This window comes from Aplysia californica, unplaced genomic scaffold (assembly GCF_000002075.1).
Source record: "Aplysia californica isolate F4 #8 unplaced genomic scaffold, AplCal3.0 scaffold00677, whole genome shotgun sequence".
Classification (NCBI taxonomy): domain Eukaryota; kingdom Metazoa; phylum Mollusca; class Gastropoda; order Aplysiida; family Aplysiidae; genus Aplysia; species Aplysia californica.
This window is the reverse complement of record NW_004797947.1, coordinates 155282-178369: the sequence shown is the minus strand read 5'-3', so window position 1 is coordinate 178369 and position 23088 is coordinate 155282. Positions and strand designations below refer to the sequence as shown.

Genomic DNA, 23088 nt, shown 5'->3' with positions numbered 1-23088 from the left:
TATAGCCCTATCAGGCAAACATGCGAGTCGGTTATACATGTAGCGGAATATTGCTGCTGCTGTGCACAGTGCATAGGCCAATTATACATAGTGCAAAACCTCGCCAGTTGAAAACTTGTTTGTGATCTTGCGAAACAAAGAATGGGAGAGCCCATGTGCGTCAACAATGAAGGCAGGAGCGACTGAGTAGGGAGGTTGTGGCATGCGCAGACAAGCAGAACGCATCGTGTGATAGGCCAGCGTAAGCCTAGTTTAGATTATCAAGGCCTACACCATGCCTCTCACTTCACCGATGCGGGGAGGGAGAGGTCACAGCAATTTGATGGATGGAGCGAATGTGTGACGTGCGCAAGTAGACAGAATGCACCTCAGGGTGGGGTGGGGTGGGGGAAAACACAGCGGGCGAGTTAGCCTAGAGCCCTTTCTTTTTGATCGATAATGCCGAGCTGTCAGTCCACATCGCTAGATCTAGCGCTAGAGAAAGAAACCTGATTCGAGTTTTGATCAAGCAAGACCTCTAGGTCATGTTGAAACAAAATCATCATCAGGGGAGAGAGCAAAAGGAAACAAACAGACCAACAATCTCATAGATTAAACCTACATAACAGTTTCCATTGAATTTATTACTGGATCCCTTACAGCGAGAATCCTGCTATAATGGACATTTTGCTCCGGTCCCCTCCCTCTCGTTATAACAGGATTCCACTGTATTTATGTGACACAACGCAGTGGAATCAGGCGCTCGTCAATATTTGGGCATATGGAGTTATTGGTATCATCTTAAACGTTCATTTGTCTTGCTTTCGATGACAAAAATACTGTATAACACGGATAGCTCGAATTCGCCAGGACCGGCCTCGGTAGTTAGTTAAAAGGATCCGTAGTTAGAGGGAAATGTGAACAGTGTTATGGCATGGGCTGTGTCAGAGAATCAAGGGAAGCAACAAAGATTGGGTCAGAACAGTGAACAGAGATTTTTTTCTTTTTTTCGGCCATTATCCTAGATCGAGAGAATTTGAAATTGACAGATTGAGTGAGAAACACGATGAGCAACGCTTTCGAGTTCGTTCAGTAATGAGCCTACCAATACCAAGACAAGACAGTTTGACTGCGCGGGTCCGTGTGAGTGGTCTTTACTGTCTTTAGTCTGCTCCAATGGAGCGGTGCCTTTTCAATTTTTTCTAAACATAAAGAATTTGACAAGATAAGCATTTCGCAAGAGTAATCAACAACTCGATGACGGAACAATGCAGCCCTACTCCGCCTCTCCCACCAAGCGTGCAGTCCTTTGCAAAGAGGGGTGGGGCGGCCGATCGTGTGATGCCCAACCCTTCCTCTCGCCCGCTCCACTTCCCAAAGCTGAAGAGTCCTTGGATTACTTGGAAATTGCAAATTAAAATTTTGTGTGCCTTTAATCAAAGTTTTTCCATAAAATCCATGTTTTCAAAAGGACATACAAGACTGGGTGTTGAGCCAAAAATCAAGAATTCGAAAAGAATTTCCAAACTGGCCGAAAAATGCAGATCTCTCGGATTTCAATATTTTGACGAGCACCTTATTTCACCACAATGCCTCACATACAGTATCTCTGCTTACAATCCCGGTTCGCTTAAGATACACCGCTGTTTTAAGAAATTAGAGTTTTTACTATACAAAAGTCACCTTTAATGTCCCGCTCTTATCCACTCTGAAGGTCTACATTCGGCTAAGATCCCGCATTTCTGATAATAATTTACGGAACAAACACCCGGGCGGGTACAGCCGATCAACCAAGAGTGAAGAGTTGAGATCAGTGAACTGCCCGTCGCGTTGAAGATCAGCCACTCTCGTGAATGTGATCACGTAAGTGTTGTAAAACTCGATGAAACAGTACAATGTTTGCCCCAGATGGGTCACACTTATGATGTGTGAACTATTACTAACCTACACGTTTGTTTTCCTCAAACATTGCACTTACACCTGAGCTCTCCACCTAAACTAATATCACTTCGCTCCAGGCAGGATTACATCGTGCTGTTAACTCTTCCCTGACCATTGCAGCAGTTTCCTCTATTCCCGAGTTTGCGAGACAGACTGAATTTTAGTTTATGTGATCACAACGTACTGATGGGTAACGACAAAGGCGAGGGAATTTGATCCGAGAAGGAAAGCTACAGTGGAACTCGGATTCAACGAGAGAAGATGGATTCCCCGGTTTTTTTCGTCTTTTAAATTTAAATCAATAAAAATAATCCGGATTCAACGAACACTTAAATCTTAATCAGCAAGCTTGGATTCAACGAGGTTGCTTCCAGAATGGACAGCCCCCACAGACGTGGTTTTGCTAATTTTTGTCCCACAACGAACTTTATCTATTCCTGGAAACCATCCATTGCACCTGCACCTTGAACCATTCACTTACCCGATTGCATGCGACCAATCAGCGGTCTTTTTTCATACCAACACATGCGTTATTGGCACGCGCACGTGTCGACTCCAGCAAGTGTCGGGGTCGGATGGGCGGCCTGCACATGCGTGACTGTGCGTGTCGGATTGGGGGGGCACCAGCGGTCTGGGCCTTGAACTTAAACGTCGCAGATACAAACGCATCAGTCTTTTTTCCCCTCAGCAACTGATCATTATACAATAATAAGCTAGACTTGACATTACGTAATGAATTGTGTGCTGGTCTGTGGAATCAAAAGTTGCCGTATGATAGGCTCTGCACAGCAACACAACTTTTTGGCAAACTATCGAGATGACACAGGCGTGCATTTGAACGAATCAGTCTTTTTTTTTTTGCACAGCTCATAATAATATGCTGGCATTTCAGGCACTACATGTACTTGTTACTTCTCTTTATATATATACATTACTTGTTCAGTGCCTGTAATTGTCTACATGTACACAAAACCTCATGTTTGCTATAACTACGAACACTCTGATACAAGATTTTAGGTCAGGCCTGGCAACCTCGTTGGATCCGAGTTCCACTGTATAAATTTTTGACAGGTAAAGGGGGTGGGGGCAACTGGATATAATACTGTATAAGCACTGTATTGTATTTGTAAAGTGTTTTACGGCGCTCGCAACTGCATAAGGTCATATGAGCGCGCAGGACACACCTAATATTTTCAGTTGATAGGAAATTTTGAATTTTGCCCGAGTGGCAGCCGAAGCTTACTCTTATCGATTTTAGACCACCAAGGGATCTTTAACGTGCGCAACTTGCACACGGGCCCTCCGAGGTTTTTCGCCCTTGACCGAGAAGGCTTGGTGTAGATCTTTCCTACCAGAAGATCAGGGGTGTGGCAGAAAGACAGCAGTAAGGAGAAGCCAAGGAGTAGCAGTAGAAAGGCTGCAGAGTCAGGAGCCCAGAGGAGTGGGCAAAGGAGGTGAGGGGGTGGGGGCAGAAAGTGGAAATGAAAGCAGACAACAGAAACCGTAGTATAAGCATAGATCTTGAGACTCACGATAGATTAATATGTGAAAATAGCACGCCTCGTGCCACTATGCACTCTGATACTGATAGTACTGATAGGTCATCAAGGTTAACCTATCCTTGCTCACCATATGTCATAAACCCACCCAGCGGGCACGTCAGTTCATTTTAGAGTGAAGGGAGACCATTTTACAGATTTTGAACCTTAACTTTTAACATGGGTCACCATAGACTCTTCCCTAAAGAAGTAGAGCCTTTAAAGAATTCCACTTGCCTCTATGCCTGAACAAACCTACTGCTAAGTTTTAAATGAAAATGTACAGATTTTACTTTCAATGTAGTTTTTACGCCCTTAGGAAGTGGGGCTTCTGAACCTGCGTATCAGGGCCAAACTTACATAACTTAGTTTAGTTAGTAGAGGTTTTACGGCGCTCGCAACTGCATAAGGTCATAATATGAGCGCCAGAAGATTAGAGGTGTTACAAGAGAGTAACAAACATAAAAAAGAAGGGGGAGATATAAGGATGATAGATAGGAAAGAAGAAGCAAACCACACCAGAGCACCCGCCAACCACCCACAGGGCCAAACTGGGCAGAGAAAAAAACATTCCAGCAGAAAGACTATGATACTCCTAAAATTTTCTACATGCCAGTAGTACTCGGGTCTCCTGTGTGCTACCACGAAGCTCCCAACCGCTACACCAGATGCCGGTAAATTATACACAGTAGGCCTACTGAAATTGTTTCACTAAAGCAATGCACATGGACACAACAAAAAACAATGTTCATTCAGAACAGAGAAAACGTAAAAGACAGAAAGAAATAAGAGGGAAAGAAAAGTAGTACGTTAGAACTAAGAACCTTCCTGGTTGCCCCTCGCTCCAAACACACAAACCGTATAGTCACAGTATATAGACAACAAAGTCTGCAAGACTAAGAGTAAGACAGTCTGCCTCACACTCATAGCCATAGATCTACACTTACACTGCTCCTAGACTATTTTACCCTTTAAACACTTTGCTGCCTTATAAAACTTATATTGCCGATTGGCGAAGTTTACCACCCATTTTCTTTGGATTTTCCGCAAAATATTGGCAGTTTAAAAAAATCTCACCAGCTTCTAAGAAATGACTAAATTAATTTTTTTTAAAGAAAATATCAAGCAAGTCCACCTCTTTTCTGTCGCCATGAGGATAAGAAGAGCAGTATCTCGATCAGTAAGTTGTACCATGCAGGATGGTTCTTTTCCAGCTGAAATCAGTTCCACCAGTACAACAGACTATTTTTTTGTGTCAAAGTTTCCAACCACAACAAAAAGTCATTCAGCTGTTGCTAAAATTTAAGGAAGTGGCTTATTTATGAATATGCACACTCCTAAAGAAACTAAAATATTTCTACATACATGTACTTTGTCTTTAAAAAGTATTCTAATAATAATCCCAACAAAAAAATTACAAAATGAGCTCAGGTTTCAGATATTTAAACTTTATTGTGTTTGTGAGTGTTCTACAAAATGATAGATGGTACAGTACAAAGAATGATGTTATGGAGGAAAGAGCAAGACTCGACAAAGAAAGAAATTTCAATGTTGAGCAAATAAAGAAAGAAAACAAATCATTTTCAGTACAAAATACACACACAAAAAGCTAAGTAACTAAAATCACTCATCATCAAGATGATTTATCACTGAAAAAACCAACAGGAAATCTAACAGTTTCATATGACAAAAGGGCAAAGCTGTTAGAGAAACTATGGCGACCCCAATTAACAATGCGCGTGAAGATTATAAATGAACACAACGCATAAAATTTGAGAATGAAAATGGTATTCAGATCAGTAGCCTAAATTTATACAACATTTTTCAAACCTATGTACAATTTTACTGTTTACACAAACCATACACAACTTACAGGCAATACAGCCGACTACTGCAGCTAGCCGTGAGGAGATACAACAAAAGGGGGAAAATCCATTGCATTACAGGAATAATTGAATATCATCATATCAATGATTGATACTGGTTTTTAAAAAATACCCTTACTGTAACACAAACCAGGTCCTATATGAGCATTTTAAAAATTAATTTCCTTTTTGAAACTTGAGAGATACCAAACTATATGAAGCTGCCTACAGACATTCCTTCAACACATCTTGTTAAAAGACTGGCTCAAGCAAAACACGCAAGTTTTGACTCCCCAGGAGAAGTAAGATCAAAGATTAACACATACGTACCTGGGTACCATCAATTTAGATGACCTTGATGAGAGTCGTGTCGTGCTTTTTTAATTAGATCCTACGCTAAACAAAAGTAAATGTATCATGACGACACTTTTAAAACAGATTACAAACAAAACAAACAGCACAAGTATGAATATCATGCAAAACCAAAACAGACAACACGCCCCCACCCCCGGCACACTCTTACGATCCACACATCAAACAATCGTCCTTGTTCTGCAGCGAGCATGCCAACACAGCCATATTCTTGTTCTTCTCATTCTCTTTCTTTACACTTTCATTTTCTTTGTCATCTGATGATGCGCCCTTCTGCACAGTGGCTTTCTCCGCTTCTTTCTTCGGTGTGTTGGTTTTGTTGGTCTCTGAAAGACGTGCCTTGTCCACAGTGAACTGAATAGCTTGTGCCGCTGGCTTGGTGCGCAGATAGTACATTCCTGTCTTCAGGCCCTAGAGAGAAAAATAATATAAATTCACTGGATTGAATTTTATGGTCCTTGCAACACAATGCGGTCATAAAAGTGCTGAAGATCAGGACATGTTACAAGAGAGCAACAAAATAAAAAGAGATAATGACGGCAGACATCTGATAGGAAAGGAGCAAACCACACTAGAGCACCCGCCAACCACCCACAATTCACTGAATGACATTTTGAGTATGTGGCTGTATCTAAATAGAAAGATTTATAAGGATTTGTTATAAATACAGCCATGGGCATAATCCACCCATTTCTGAATGCACCACTTTTTATTTGAAAGCAACATTCCTGTTTTTGTTTGGGTTATGATATTTCTAGTCCGGTTACATCTTTACATTGGTGCAAGACTGTAAGTTCCCTCATTTTACACCAACCGTGCTTCCACGAGCTGAAGCTGAAAAGTAAGGAAAATTCTGCCGGGGGTCTGGGGACATTTTGTCTTGTTTGATTTCCTCACCAAGATCTACATAATATATTTCCATTGATGGCAATGTTTAAAAGCAGGTTCCCCTTCCACTGCTACTATAATTCAATTAATTAGTCATCGCAACATTGATAGAAAGCAAACCTTGGAATAATGAATAGATATATGTATCTTCACAATACAGTTACCCGGCGTAAATGGCGTGTATACCCTTATTTTCCTTAAATTTCACGCCTGAATGTCGCATGTCACAACCTTGGAACACCACTTCGAATTATTCTTGACTTTAGTAGTTTTAGCATAAATTTCTTTCATCGCGGCCCTTATCGCGTCCGCGTGCCGTAGAATCTTCGTATTAATCATTTCTCTAGATCTAGACAAATTTTTTGAAAAGTTTCTTTCCGACAGTAATTTTCTGTCTAAGATCACAAGTCAATTTACTCGATCAACGCGCAGATTTTCCAGCCGCGGCAACAATCCGAAGATAGACAGACGGAGTGAGAGAATGATAGGAGGAACTTGGCACAAAATGTTCGCCAGATTTTGATCAATCCACAGGTAAAAATGTACTGCTGACAAGCCCGCAATGAATGCAAGGGGCATAGCGGAATAATGGCCGATTGCAATCTGGCAGGTCTCTATAACATTAACTTATAGCCGAGAGAATTACCGTAAATATCCGCAACTTGTACTAGACAATACGAAGGCGAGCACAGATCTTTTGCTACGGAAATTCGGTAGTCCTACGATGTCGCAGATTTTTACAGAGGGGGGGGAGTTGATAATGATGGAGGAACAAGTACGGAACTGGTAGAAAGTACAGAAGAGTGGAAGCACTACACCAAACTGACGCTCTGACAAAGTGAAACTAGATGTTTTCATTTCTAGAATCCTTTCCAAGTAAATCCAAGCTTTGTAGTAACAAATCCTTTTATAAATGACGAATCAGGTTAAAATGCAACAAAACTGAAGCGCCCCATAATCGCCAATATAATCCATAAAGAGTTAAAGCATCAACGTTCAACTTATATACACACACACACCAAAAAAACAACAACCCAGTAAACAGTAAAATGATCTGAAGGGGAAAAGTGGGGGGGAATGCACTTCTTGTTAGATCTAGTAAAAGAACACTGCTTCTAACAAGTCTATTTCCACTGTAGTACATAATGAGTTATTTATTTTTGCCTCTACAATAGTGACTACCAGCTTCAGGTTGGTAAGTGGTTAATATTCATTCTTTGCAGATATTTTAATTCTAAAAAAAGGCGTCGGCGACCTCGTGGTTAGCTTACTGGACCCGTAATTATGACATTGCGGGTTCGAGGTTGAAGTCTTAGCTCAGTCCAACATTGTGTCCTAAGAAAGGCACTTAACACAAATTTCCCATTTTGGCTCAGCCCTTTCGGAGATGAACGAACATTAAACTCGAAAGTCCCTCCTCTTAAATAACATAATAGGGGTGCTAAACCAATACTATTTCACCATTTTTAAAAATTCTCAAGACTTAGAGTTAAGAGAAACTTACCAGCTTCCAGGCATAGAAGTGCATGCTGGAGAGCTTCCCATAGTTGGGTTCAGCGATGTGAATATTCAGTGACTGGCTCTGGTCAACGTAAGCACCACGGTCAGCTGCCATTTCAAGAACCACCTGAGGTGGGGTAAAAATAGGATATAATTAATTACTGCAAGATGGTAAAAAAATATATATTTACAACAGGCAGGTGTCAGGTCAGAATATAAACTATTTAAAAAATTTTTTTTTAAAAAGAGTTCCTATGCTGACTATGCATGCACAAAACGGTTTCTAAGATTTTGGGTATTGTGGCAACATGTGTAACAACGGAAGAGATGCATATCGATACTATAATGGTCTGAGAAAAGAGACATGATGGAAAGCACTCTTCTACTATCTCCCATCAAATAAAATGCATGTAAAAAACAGGGAGTAGAAAAATATGGCACAATGAAACATTTGTAGGTAAGTTTAATTTAAGTAGAGGTTTTACGGCACTCGCAACTGCAAGCATACGGTCATATGAGAGCCAGAAGATTAGGTGTTACAAGAGTAACAAACAAAAAAGAAGGGGGAGATAAGGATGATAGAAGTTAGATAGGAAAGAAGAAGCAAACCACACTAGAGCACCCGCTAAAGACCCACATCATAGGTAAGAAAGAAGGGTGGAACAAAAAAAACCCAGGCAAATATAAATGGTTTATTTGAGTGGGAATGGTACTCTCTAAAGGATTCACTCACCTTTTGCTTGATTTCCCAGACAGTTTTGTAGAGAGCCTTCAGATCATCAGGGATACACTCAATTCCTTGGATGGAACCTCCAGCAGCAATCATTTGAGTCTTGACATCTTCATCCCACAATCCCAGCTCTGTCAGATCTGTAGAGTTAAAAAACACATAGTCATTACTAGGATAGATATGCAGGTGGTCAGAAGACAGGCCCAACTTCTTTTCCATTTGTCATCTGTATTTACCAGGCTTTTCCCCTCAGCATTTTAAATGAGTGGTATCTGCATCTCTGTATTCAATAAAATAACTTTGCTGCAAAATGAAAGACAGAATGCCCATTGAGGGATCGACAAACCGATCATCTGACTCGTCACCTGAAAACAAACGCTTTTGAGGCAACGAGTCGGGCGATCAGTTTGTGCCACGATAGCCGCTTCGCACCCTCAATCTGCCTAGCAAACCGAACCAATGGGCACTGGATATTATAACTGAACCCAGACCGTTCATAGGAAATGGGATATAATTTTTTTTAAACAAAGGATGAAAACCATATAAATCATTGAGAAAAAGTAGGCGGACTATCTCCCAGACATGCAATTCAGTTGTGCTAAAGTACTCAAAAACACAAAACTGCTGGAAACTACATTATCAAATTGACTTTTTTTATTTAAATCTCACCTTTCAGTAAGTGTTGGTTGACAATCTGGAACTCCCCTGAGAGAACTCTGCGTGTGTAGATGTTGCTGGTGTAGGCCTCAATAGACTCATTGTTTCCCAAAATCTGAGCTGTCGAAGCGGTTGGCATGGGGGCAAGGAGAAGACTGTTGCGGATTCCAAACTTAGAAATTCTCTGCCTGAGTCCAGCCCAGTCCAGTTTCGTCACCTGAGGGACACCAAAACAAAATTTTTCTTAGAAACAGCAGGATGATTTCTCAAAATCTAAATTTCCATTTTTTCACATTACAATCACAAACACCTCTTTCCATTGACACTACTGCATTCTTTTCTGGACAATTAAGGCAACAAGACGTCCCAAATGCCACAGCCTTTAAATTTTATTCAACAACTTAATACAACCAAGTCAGCTATGACCTGAAACATTTAAGCACTACAGACTAGGAGTTTTGACCTTTTTAAAACAGACAGACAACAATTTTTCAAAGACGTACAGACTCAAAATCCTACAAACTTTTCATTTCAAGAGAAGTCTAGAAACTTAAATAAAATCATGAAACAACAAATACCAAATTAAAAGTTGAAAAATGCATCATGCTTTTTAGAGGTTGGGAAAAAAAACAAGTCACACTGACTGTCATATTGGTGCAAATGGGAATGGGAACTCAAAATTTTTAAAACTGATCATATTGTCTAATACATCTTGTATCAAGATTTTTAAAATATACAGGGCAATACGATACGCAATTTCAGAAATGTTGCTTTCGAGAAGATAAGCAAATTTGAACAAGCTAGATAAATCATAATTTGTCACACCTCTTTAACGCCCCACATATCGTGTTGCAGGATGCCTTTGCTGACAGGAGAGCCTTCATATGTCTCGTAGGGTCCTAATTTTTCTGCAAGCTCACAACTGGCATCCAGGGCAGCAAAGTAAATCGTCTCAAAGATCTCCTTGTTCAGCTGCTTGGCCTCTGGGCTGTCAAAAGGGAATCTCATCAAGATGAAAGCATCAGCAAGACCCTGAACTCCCAACCCGATGGGACGGTGACGCATGTTGGAATTTTTAGCCTGGGAAAAAAAAAAAGAAGACTAGAATGGATCTTCTGAACACGAAAGATTACAACTCATGACACTTCAAAAGACGAAAATTAATCAACAAAATATATATATACTAATGGAATGTAAAAAAAAAAAAAAAAGAAACCCTCTTCAAAGACACAAATCAGAATTTTACTAACTTTCTCCAGATACCACCAGGTACACAAGGCAGAGAGCAGTAAATACTAAGCTTGCCTGTTCCGGTCATTTTTACAAATAAGCAAAAAAAATGGTGCCTTTCAGAAAGCTGGAAAAAAACAACAAACAAACTTGTCAGGTAGACCGCTGGATGGTTTGATTTTTCATGTACAGACATAATAGAATGTAATTTGATTATTACAATATTTTGGTATTTTGATGAAAATGGTTGTCATTTCTGGATTTAAACTGGCAATAAGTTGCATCATGTAAGCAATAAGGATTTTTAAAATCCCTACCTCAGGAACAGGATAGTAGTTGATGTCAATGATCTTGTTCAAGTTGCGAGTCGCAACTTTGGTGACGTGTTGAAGACGCTCAAAGTCAAAAGTTTTGTCGGGTTTCACAAACATGTTCAAAGCAATCGAAGCCAAGTTGCAGACGGCAACCTGAAATGAAAAAAAAAAAGTTTTAAAATGTATATAAAAACGAAATATTTGAGTGAAGAGAAGCAGATTGACAGTCATGGTCATGAAAAAGACACATACGGGAACAAATACAGAGAAAACACATACAGGAACAAATACAGAGAAAAAAAAAGAACTACCTGCTTACTCGACGAAGAAAATCTTGATCACTTTAAGCAATCAATAAAACTGCATAACAGAAGGCACATTTTCTGTCAAACCACAAAAAAAAATTGTATCAATAAACCACAAAAAAAATTGTGTCAATAAATCACACACACCACCTTTTCTCCAGCAGCATAAAATAGAACTAAAACAAACTATGCCCCCATCCCCAATATTGCTGCTCAGGCCTGTGTTGTAGCACACTGTCAATTTCTTTTGTTTTTCGTTTTTAGTAAGTTTTACAGCACTTGCAACACAATAAGGTTATACAAGTGCCGAAGATGAGAGGTGTCACAAGCAAGTAACAAACACAAAAAAAGAGGAGGGGGAGATAATGACAAGAGTTGACGATAGGAAAGAAGGAGCACACCACACCAGAGCACCCGCCAACCACCCACCTGTCAATTTCTTACAATGGATAATCATGAGAGTACAAATCTCTTAAAGAGATGCAAATAAACTAGCCTCTAAAAAGCGAAGATAAAAATAAAAAAACCCAACAAACAACAAAATCCCAACAATGTCAGAAACCCAACTTGACAGGAAAATCTTAGGTTTGTATCCCCATATGGAGAACTGACCTCATCAGGAGCGGTGTACTCCACAATCTCTGTGCACAAGTTGCTACACTTGATGGTGCCCAGGTTCTGCTGGTTGGACTTTCGGTTACAGCTGTCTTTGTACAACATGTACGGAGTTCCTGTCTCCGTCTGTGACTCAATGATGGCGTACCACAACTTCTGGGCCTTCATGGTCTTCTTGCCCTTTCCTTCTTTCTCATACCTGTAACACAAAGAGCATTTGTTTGAGAAGCACAATCGATGAACAACAATTGTGTAAAGAAAGAACAAAATAGATTAGACCTGCATGTGAGCCTCAACCAGATTGTCTGAAAATTTTGCGCACCCCCCCCAACAACTTAAAGAGCTTTTAAATTGTGGGTGTCATAAAAGGAAGGATTTCCGAGTAACGAGCGACCACCCGAACAAACACAATAAAGAAGGCCAGCACAAGTCACACACACACACACACACACACACACAAAAAAAAAAAAAAAAAAAAAAAAAAAAAAAAAGAAAGAAAAGAGCACACTCCAAAATAAACAAGGAGCATTAATAATAATAAAAATAATATGGCCTACATTGCTATAAAGAGTTTGATACAACAGAATTGGATAAAGATCTATGAATCCTCCATATAGATCTCAGTGATCTAAATCAATCTAGATCTAGTAGAACAAGTGAATAGGAATAGATCTAGAATCTAGGTCTTGAACGAGAAATCCGCATCCGATTCCGAAGTGATGGACTCAGCTGAGTCTAGGGGTCTAGATTAAATCTTTATTCTAAGTAAATAATTCACGCACCTGATAAAATGCGTTTTACGAACATTAATATTACAGCACAACCTATAATATGGTTCGACACAATAGAATTGGAATATGAATCCTCCATTGAGGTCTATAATGATCTATAAATCTAGATCTAAAGTAGAACAAGTGAGTCGGACTTGAAAGAATCCACATGATCTGAACAATCAGTAAACAAACGAAATTCAAAATGGCCGCTCGAGCACGAAACTGAAAGTAGATAATTTAAGTCGTACTTTTTCGTATTCGTATTTCTACTCAGGTTCCGACAATCATGTCGGAAACGCGGTCTAATAGATGGACAGAAAGTACAGAGGGTAAGAAAAGAAAGAAGTTGAAAAAAACCTAGTGACTAGTGGCACCCGCCAACCACTTATAAGGACATTGTGAAAAAACAGCCCCTTAACTCTTAGCCTGCGTCTGTGCCCAGATGCGTATCTTATCAGCAACCGATTACGTCGGACTCGCCGGGCAGGCCGCCGAGGTCACTCAGTGTGTACTGTTGGTGTACAGCGCGCGCGCCGGGAACGTGTGTTTTCGCCATGAATACCGCGGGAGTGTGTTAACTAATGATGAAAATAACGCTCTATCCTTCATAGCATTCTATTTATAAAGTGTTACAAACACATGAATAACCCCCTCTCACAAGCTGATAAGACATTACGAGTAGTTACGCCCATTTGAATAACCTTTCTGGACGCTCTTGTTGTTATGAATGACCTGAGGTTCGAAAAGGGATAATTTAGGTCAATTTCCAAATGTTTTACACTCAAATTGTTCTTTGTACCTGCACAAGGGTATTCAAAACTATTAAACAAGCTCATTTTTTATCAGGTATATCATTTCATACAAAATCAAGCTCATTTGAAATATTTTGTATAGAAAAATGGAAGTCTTGTTTCCTGACTATCCTTTCGAGCTCTTCATGTCTAAGTGGGTCAATTTCTTCTATAATTTCATTGGACAAACATCTAGAGCTATCAACTTGGCATGTTTTGAATGAGACGTATGCCTCGATTATGAACCAACGCAGGTGGTTCTAGAAGAAGGCCACAAACGCACACAAACTCAAGCAGACTGACGCACACACACTTGACCTGCGTGAATGGGGATCCGACTTGGGACCCGAATGACATGTAAGAGGCTGCGCGCGGCGCGTGCGCTGAGCCAGGAGCTACACTGACTCGGGACCAGAACGCAGGCGAGGTGCCGAAACAGGCTTATCGGGCTACATAAACCCGGCTCCCGCAGGATGAGGGTTAAGTATGTACAGAAAAGTATCAGAGGCGCCAACTGATTTGTGGAAAAAAAAAAAAACCCAGAACTTTTTCAACCGCTTCAAAAATCAGGGTTTCTGGAGAATCAGCACCTCTGAGGTGCACAGTATTCTTCAAAATTACAATCTTCATTCTCATTTGCTAACCGACCAAGTCACATATTTTGCAAGAAAATTGAGAGGGGGGAAAAAAATTGATTCCAGAGAGACTCGATTTTATCGGAGTGCTTGGTAGGTCTAAAAACTCGGAAAAAGTAGAAACTCACTTTTCATACAGTTTGTCAAACTCTTCCCCCCACACATCAGCCAAGCCTGGGCACTCGTGAGGACACATCAAAGTCCAGTCTCCATTTTCTTCCACTCTGCGCATGAACAAGTCCGGGATCCACATGGCGTAGAACAAATCCCTGGCCCTCTGCTCCTCAGCACCAGTGTTCTTCTTCAGGTCCAAGAACTCAAAGATGTCGGCATGCCATGGCTCCAGGTAAACGGCAAACGCTCCAGGCCTCTGAAAATAGGAGGACAAAAATCATTGCAAATTCAAAATGAAAAGTTGAGAGAACCAACCAGCGGCGCCTTCCAAACACGACATAAAAATCTAGCCATTTATATAGTAGAACTGAAATAGTATCATTACTTACTCCCCCCCCCCCCCCCCCCCCCCCGAGTCATTTGACAAAATTCTAAAATAGCTAGAAAACATTTGTGTGTGTGAGCCTAAAGAAAGGTACCAAAAGTACCCCCAAAAACCGTATTTTCCCCCATACCGGGCATGTTTTTCACCATTTCCTCATAAAGTCAATATTTTATTTTTCTTTACCGCTGATTTCTCAAAACGCGACTTTTCTCAATACTTTTTTTAATAACTCCACCATTTTTCATCCAATCATAATGAAATTTTCACAGAATGAAGAGAAGATGTAATACTAAAAATACATCAGTTGAATTTTTGATATTTGGAATAGTTTTTTGTTGGTGGTGTCTTGAGTGTGAATTTTTACTGATTTTTTGCAAACTTGAATGGTACCTCAGAAAAAAATTCATAAAATTTTTTAAAATTCGTTTAAGAAAAAAAACAGACAAATTTTTAGATCTAATGTTTAACACGCATGCAAAAAAACCCAATCAATTTCCATGAGCAGTAAGTGCGGTATTCATTATGCAAGACATGTCCACAAAATCCAATATGGTCGCCGTATCCATAGAAACGAAACTTTTTTCTCAAATTGGATTAGTCATTAAGATTCCTTACTACGCTTGTTATATGTGTGAAGTTTGGTAAAATTCGGTCCAGTAAATAAGCAGCCTGTGGCGACTTTTGGTACTTTCTTTAGGCACACACATTTTTACAGTAAAACAAATTAACCGAGAGAAAAGAAACAGATTTTTTCTAAAAAGGCACTTGTTAAAAATCTCCTGCGAAGAAATCTTACCAAAAGTTAAGAAATAAGAGTCAAGTATCCATAATGGTGGCCAAACAAATCGGAATCCTAAATTAAAAAGAAAACAGATACAACTTTTTAAAAAATGTTTTTCAGACGTCATGGAACAAACACGCAGGGACTCAAACTTTACTGATATATCTTGTATCGAGACTAATTTTTCTATGAAGTGCAATATGACGTGCCAAAAGAGATTAAAAATAAAGGTATATTGCAGGAAAATATTGCAACTGAAACACAAATTGATAGATAATTTAAGGACTCCCTGGTTTATCTAGAAAATTGACACCTCTGAAGAAAAGCTCACTCTCAACCACACTGATGTACACACCTTGTTTCCTCCCTGGTCCACATATCTTGATGTGTTATTGTAGACTCGCAGCATAGGAATCAGACCATTAGACGTTCCATTTGTCTGAAATAAAGAAAATAAAAACATTTTGTTCTAAAATTACACTTTCAAGTCATCATGTCTATTTTAAATTCTTATTAACAACATCTGTTGGAAAACAAACATTTTCTATGCCTCTTTTCTCTTAAACTTAATTTCAACAAGAACTTCCCCTAAAGCTTGATGTTTAAACATGGGGTGACACTGCCCAGCAATATGCTCACAAACACCAAAAGAAAACAGGTATACTCATACAAAGCCCATCCTGACACTATTAAATGAATAGCATCTCCTTTCCCAAAAAATACAGCTCGCATAAAACTAAGGGAAAAAGATTGCTACTCTGCAATCACCAGACGACACTATCTTAATGTAATTCTTAACTGTCTTTAAAAAATCTTAAAAGCAGTCGAGAGTTTGAGAACTACAACTCACCCCCGCAATGTAGCTTCCAGCAGCTCTGATGCAGTGCACGTGGAGCCCAACGCCCCCAGCACTTTTGGAGATGAGAGCGCACTGTTTCAGGGTATCGTAGATGCCTTCGATGCTGTCAGAGTGCATGGCAATCAGGAAACAACTGTTGAAAGAATAGAAGAAAAACCAAAATTAATAAATGCTGCTGAGAAATTGTGCTAAAACATTTTACAATTAAAAATGATCTAAGAGACCTCAGTATCCAATTCGCAGAGAAATTGACAATGAGCAGGAAGAAAACAAGGACAACGCTTAGAAACAGACACAAACAAATAAAAAAAATTAAAAAAAGAGAGAACATTCCATTCACAAATAAGTGAGGCAAAGTAGAATGTGTCCCTACGTGTTCCACCCTAACTTGCCCACTCCAACCAGGTGTCTTTAGAAACGAATTATCGCCATAACGAGACTCCGGGGCCGAGATTTTGTTTTACATAGTATTGCAAAATGTTTCTTCTTCCGTTTGATACCAAAATCTTCGGGTTAGTAGTTTTAATATCAGAGCCGAACGAAGTGCGATCGCGTTTCCGACACTTCGAAGGTGTCTTTTGACTTGTTGATAAACGACGCAAATTGAGTTTGAAAAAGGAAATAACGATGGATTTGAGAAAGAACAAGCAAATGACGAACAAGATGAATTAGATATTGATGAAAATGTAGCCAGAGTTTTGGGCGATTAAAATTAATCAGATGTAGAATTTAGATATAGGGCTGCTGCTCAACAGCGAGTGAAAGTGGCGGGTCGGACACCCCGATTGAACTAAAGTTAGAACATTTCCAACAGTTTGCGCATACATGAAGTTATATTTTTCTGAAATTACACTAATTTCTCTTTCTAATTTTTTCAGGATTTTTGGAATTTGTTTAGTATTTTTGAAATGCGTGTATTCATGGAAGGTGGGTTCTTTCCCCTTGCTTAGGATCTAGGGGTAGGACTTCCCCTCCAGACCCGTAGGGCGTAATGTGTTAAAATAAAAAACTGATTCGTAAGCATACCTGGACAACTGTGGTCTGTTTGTGCCGGCGTTGAACAGAGTTGGCGAAGCGTGTGTGAACCATTTTTCTGACAGGAGGTTGTAGGTCTGTGAAAGTACAAAAATTCTCAAATTAGAAAGTAATGATAAAGACTTGGCCAAGCAACAAATTTGACACACACCCCCTCCCCAAGCGATTAAAACTGCTTCAAGTGCTGTTCATATGGCAATCAATAGAGATAAAAACTGAAAAAATGCAATGTGATAAGAAAAAATACCAGTGTGCAGTGAAATCCCCATCCACCAGTCAAATCATTTATAAAAAGGGCCTTCATGATAATATGTGAAGGGTGCTAATATAGTTGAGTTACTTCTCGGATTTGAGACCTATGGAAATAGATAACGTCACACCTATAGGTGAAGTTTTTACAGTTTATAAATGAAAGGCTTATTAAATTTTAAGAATAAGGCATGAAAAGCAAATCTACAAATTTGACCCTAGTGTCGATTTTTAGTCAATATCTCCATTTGCGGATGCAGCCAGAGCAAGCAAGTAATAAACAGCCATGTGAACCTCAGAACATTCATTTTGCATTTGCTCCATGATTGTATTCACTGAGCGCCCAAGCGAACTCTAGTAGATAAAATACTCGACTCGAGGTCATCATGTATTGTTTGTTAATTGTTTCAAACCCCTAGCAGTTCCAAAGGGAGTGAAATGCTGGTGACATAGTACTGTAAGGAGTATGACAGTGTGATGCAACTTGTCACTAGGGAAAAGCTTTAAAAATTCCCAAAGGCCTTAGGAATTAAATTGTATGGCTTTTATATTAGGACCTACCTCAATAGCGGCAGTGATGTCATTTTGGTGGATTCCCACAGCAACTCTCATCAGCATCTGCTGGGGTCTTTCTGCCACTGTAGGGAGAATAAAACCAAGCTACAGTACATCTGATCCATGCACACCTCTCTCTCTCTCTCTATATATATATATAGTCTAAGCTGACTAAGATGACCAGCCATAGTCCAACAGAAAAACGGTCAGCTTAGTCAGTGGACCGCTCAGATAGTGTCGTTATATTTTTCTAAAATGAAAGATTCAAGTGGAAAGTGGTCATTGGTACAGGTAGATGTTAGATCAAATTTTAGATCACATGCTACCACTATCTACTGTATCATTTTCTTTAGTGACATTCAAGATTGAACTTGTGATTTTCTCATGTAGTATACATGTGAACTAACAGGTGTGACAGATTTCCTGCCCCTCTCATGTTCCAAAGTCATTGACATCATTCTTCTGTAAGTTTCTGATGATTTTTCTTCTGAAATGTCATTTCCTACAAATTCTACTTCTTTGTTTTACACAGTGACATTCCCATCACTCCTGCACTCAGGACAAGATAAAATCATCCATTGACAAAGACTCAAAGTATAATTTTGTCTTACCTTTTCCATCAATCTTGAGAAGGTAAGATCTTTCTAGGGTCTGAAAAGAAAAAAAATAATCCCTTCTGCTATACAAGCTGCCAGCTACAAAGTGAGGTACAAAGAAGTGCAGGGGGGGGAAGAGGAGGAGAGGGGAGGGAGGAAGAGGAGGAGACAAGACGACCACACACGCCTATATACGGAACATTGGGTACATTACCAGAAACAACAGAATATTGTTCATATAAATTATGAAATTACAACTAGATCATTGTCAAAGACAACCCGAGCTCAGACCAAAGTTAATGGTGTACACTGAAACCAAGATTTTAGTCTGAAATTAAAAACAATTGTTCAAATCATCAAATCAGTAAAAGGGAATAGAATCTACAGGAATCAAAGTCAGCCACAAAACCAGAAGTGGTGAAACCAGCAGCAGTGTAACATGCAACCTTTTGAGGAAAGAAGTTAAGTTTGAGCGCTTACCTTGAAGCCAAAATAGTTGTATGAATAGTCTCTGTCGTAGATGATAGCAGAGTTCAACCTCTGAAATAAGAAAAAAGTGCAATTAATCTCAATGCTGTTCAAAATTAAAGAACCAATACACACACATTATGTATTGTTGAAGTAATGTAACAGCAACATCAATACACTTTATATCATACTTCCCTTAGTTTCAGAAAAAAAATCCTTTTAAATGTAAAAGTAAGGCTGCGTTAAACAGATTATAATTCTATTTAAATCTTTAATAAAAATGTGCCAAAATATAAAAACAAGCTCACATCAGCATTTTTCTGAATGATCTCGTAGACTTCCTTTGAGATCATGGGAGAATGTTTACCAGTCTTTGGGTTCACCCAGTTGTACAAGTCCGTCATGGCATCTGGTACAAAACAGAAAAATGGAAAAGTAGGAATAAGTTAGCATAATCATTTCTAAGACCCAACCGAGACTACATAGTCATATTGTGTAAAACAAAAGCCACTTACTCAACACATCACATGCCTATAAAAGGATTTTTAAAACTGATTCAAATGCAATCCCCTCTATTCTCTTTAATATCCAAAATACTGAAACATTTTCAAAATGTCAAAAAAACAAAAAAAACAACAACAACCAAGGAAAGGAATCTACAGATGAAATAATTTAGTAAAAGACTACACATCATTCCCCTCCCCCAAGAAAGAAAAAAAAAAAATAAATAAATAAAAGAGAGAGAGAGAGAGAGAGAGAGAGAAAGACACTGACCACTGAACAATTTCTTGCTTTCCTTGTGAAGGTTTGACACGGCGATACGAGCAGCCAATATGGCGTAGTCAGGATGTTTGGTGGTCATCGTGGCTGCTGTCTCAGCTGCCAGATTGTCCAGCTCGACAGTAGTCACTCCCGGGTACAGGCCATTGATGACCTTCAAGGTAATTGCAGCCTGCAGAGCGAAAGAAACAAACAATTGTGAGTACAGTATTCAACAACTGAGTGTCAGATACATATATCTTGATGAACCTGGCAAAATAATATATGAATTTTTTTACTATAAGTTTTATGTTCTGGGGCCCCATCTGAAAAATTAGAGCAACTGGTTTTGACCCTGTTACGGCCAGCCAGGATTGATTCGGATACATTCCACCAGGCAGACGGAGATACTCGATAACTTGATTACATGAAATTAATTTAACTCTATTCAGGGTTGGTTGTGTGTGTAAGCCGCTAAGCAGGGACTCTCAGTATGGAATCATTAAAAATGTCAGTAAATTGGTCATTAAATCAAATCTTATGAACCTATTTTAATCTTTTTCATCTTATGAAAGAACTCCCAGTAAAAGAGACGTGTCTTCGGCAATTGTTGAAAACAAATTTCATGGAAGTCATGAAAGAATGTGCCCAGGCTGTTGCCAGTTGGTTCTGACCGCGAACCGTTTGCCAGAGTCCAGAGATAAGGACTTAAATTTTTTTAAAAGATTCAGACATGTTCCCCACCTCACAAACTACCATTAAAAATGATTTAGGCTATATTTATTTATAGATCTAACCCTAAATAACAAAAAGTATTCTGCATTCACTTGCCACTTACCGCATCAACAAAGTCCTTGTGTAAGCCATAGCACAGTTTGTGGATTCTTGAAGTGATTTTGTCAAAGTGAACACTTTCTCTGCGGCCGCCTGTAAAGTAGTGTAAGAAAAAGAAAGATAACTATCCCATTCTTAAAAACCCAATAATCATCACCCTGAAAAAATATCCCTGCCCCGTAACGAGTGACCACTAAGAAACAAGAGTCGAATAGATCTAATCTAGATTTGGTGATATTGACGTAGTTCTGTTTGTTTACATCCAGAGAAGAAATCTGGGAGTCTTGATGGCCAAATAGGCAACCCAAAGAACAGGGATGCAACTACTGCAAAACATCAAATTTGTGGTAAAATTCACCCTCCTCTACTATTATTTATTAGGTTAGGGGGGCACCCCCCTACTCTTGACTCTTGCAGCCCAAACCGGCGAATAATAATTGGGGGGTGGAGGAAACTGCCCACAAAGCGCAATTCTTAGCTTGAATTTTGATTTTCTGGCTTAAGTGTTTCCTTCCAGTCTCACACTTAGATCTAGTTCACTCCTCAACGTTTACCTGGCGTTAAGCTTTGAACTTTAACGAACGAAACTACAAAATCACCCTTCCCTAGATTTAGATGATCTCTATAACTAGAATAGAGGGTAAGGGGATGATCTTGTAGTTCAGTTCGTTAAAAGTCCACGATCCATTTGTTTACACCCAGAAGTCTTGATACTACTTGAAATAGGCTACAAAGAGCAGGGATGCAAACTACCTAACTGCAAAACATCAAATTAGGATAACATTCAGAACCCCCCACCTCCATATTTTTATTAGATCTAAAATCTAGATCAACAGGGCAAGCCCCCCCGAACCCCCCCGAACGTCAACATGACCTTTGCGCATGCGTTAAGCGCTCTCAGTGAAGTGTCATTATAGCTCTAGGTCAGTGGCCAGAGAATAAAGATGGTTGATGTCGACAATGCTAAAGCCTTGCACGCCTAATCGACATGCGACTACACAGGGGGCGTAAAGAGGGCAGCGATTGGTCGAAGCTTCGACCCATTAAAACATTAAGTACCGTGAGCATACTCTGGGAATTCCCGGTTTCGCTCTCACGCCTTTGACCGTCTTCTCACAGTAGGTTTGGAGCGTTCATAGAAGAAGAAAAAGAAGAAGAACTGTAAGAAGAAGCAGGAAGAGCATAGGAAGAGGAAGAGGAGGAGAACAAGAAGAATAAGTTTGGGGCCCAAACCGGCGAATAATAATTGGGGGGTGGAAACTGCCCACAAAGCGCCATTCTTTGCTTGAATTTTAATTTTCTGGCTTAAGTGCTTCCTTCCAGTCTAAGCCTAGTTCACTCCTCAACGTTTACCTGGCAATTCAGGGTCTGGTGTTAAGCTTTGACTTTGAACTTTAACGAACGAAACTACAAAATCACCAAACTTTTAACAGAGCTAGCTAGCATCGTCTTAGCCTAGAAAGTACGAACTTGGCTGTTTGTTGGACTGTCAGTGGCATTGGCCTTGCCTTACGCTTACTCACTTACTTACTGAAATCTGACACTGAATGAGACTGTATGAATGAAAAATAGGCCTATTATTTATCAATAAAATGTTAAAATTCTAATGACGGAAGGACTTCCGTAACGAGCGACCACCCCATCAAACACAATAAAGAAGAGGCCTAACCCTAAGAAGCCTACCCCTCCAACCCCACATGCCGTTAAACGTAGAAATGACGCATCTTTCTGATTGGCTGCTAATTTTAGTAATGTGATGTCATCACTTCCTGGGATACTCACATGGAACGGCGTGTTTTCGGTAACATTTCTCTAGAATCTAGATCTAGATTCTAGATTAAATCTATGGTCTAGATCTAGATCTAGATCTAGTAGGCCTACCTGGACATGATGGAAGACCGCACGAAAATTGCCGTAAAGACGCAGGAGGACTAGATATATATCTAGATCTAGATATTTAAATTTAGATCTACCACCCCCCCCCCCCCTCCTGCATTTTTAATCACTAATACATTTTTAAAAATAAACAACAACTTCAAAGCATCTCTACAAATTAGGGCTATAATTTATGGAACTGTTGGTCAGTCGGGAGGAGGAAAAAAGAAAAAAAACAACTGTCCGGGACCGGAATCGAACCGTTCCAAAAGTCATTGCTCGACATCAAACGCAGACGCGCTATCAAATCAGCTATCAGTATCAGAACTTCCGAGAGAAAGGTGTAGATTAAGCATAATATACATAGACACTTCCATCTTTGGTGCCATGCGGTTGTCTATACTTAGATGTAGTCACGTGATCGGAGGGGTATCCTGGTCTGACG

At 39.6% G+C, this 23088-nt stretch overlaps 1 protein-coding gene across 1 annotated transcript in view; it reads right to left on the bottom strand.

Moving 5' to 3' along the window:
• Positions 1 to 4885: 4885 nt before the first annotated feature.
• Positions 4886 to 23088, bottom strand: part of LOC101845803 (ribonucleoside-diphosphate reductase large subunit) — a 19301-nt gene continuing 1098 nt past the window's right edge. The window contains exons 2-18 of the mRNA XM_005108306.3: positions 20773 to 20861; positions 19950 to 20127; positions 19484 to 19584; positions 19188 to 19247; positions 18723 to 18762; positions 18118 to 18194; positions 17299 to 17384; positions 16264 to 16405; positions 15769 to 15852; positions 14262 to 14503; positions 11932 to 12133; positions 11018 to 11167; positions 10296 to 10550; positions 9483 to 9687; positions 8817 to 8953; positions 8088 to 8210; positions 4886 to 6106 (exon numbers count right to left, since the gene is read on the bottom strand). Of these exons, the coding sequence (XP_005108363.1) occupies positions 5843 to 6106; positions 8088 to 8210; positions 8817 to 8953; positions 9483 to 9687; positions 10296 to 10550; positions 11018 to 11167; positions 11932 to 12133; positions 14262 to 14503; positions 15769 to 15852; positions 16264 to 16405; positions 17299 to 17384; positions 18118 to 18194; positions 18723 to 18762; positions 19188 to 19247; positions 19484 to 19584; positions 19950 to 20127; positions 20773 to 20861 (2435 nt within the window). The 3' untranslated portion in view covers positions 4886 to 5842. The remainder of the gene's footprint in view (positions 6107 to 8087; positions 8211 to 8816; positions 8954 to 9482; positions 9688 to 10295; positions 10551 to 11017; positions 11168 to 11931; positions 12134 to 14261; positions 14504 to 15768; positions 15853 to 16263; positions 16406 to 17298; positions 17385 to 18117; positions 18195 to 18722; positions 18763 to 19187; positions 19248 to 19483; positions 19585 to 19949; positions 20128 to 20772; positions 20862 to 23088) is intronic.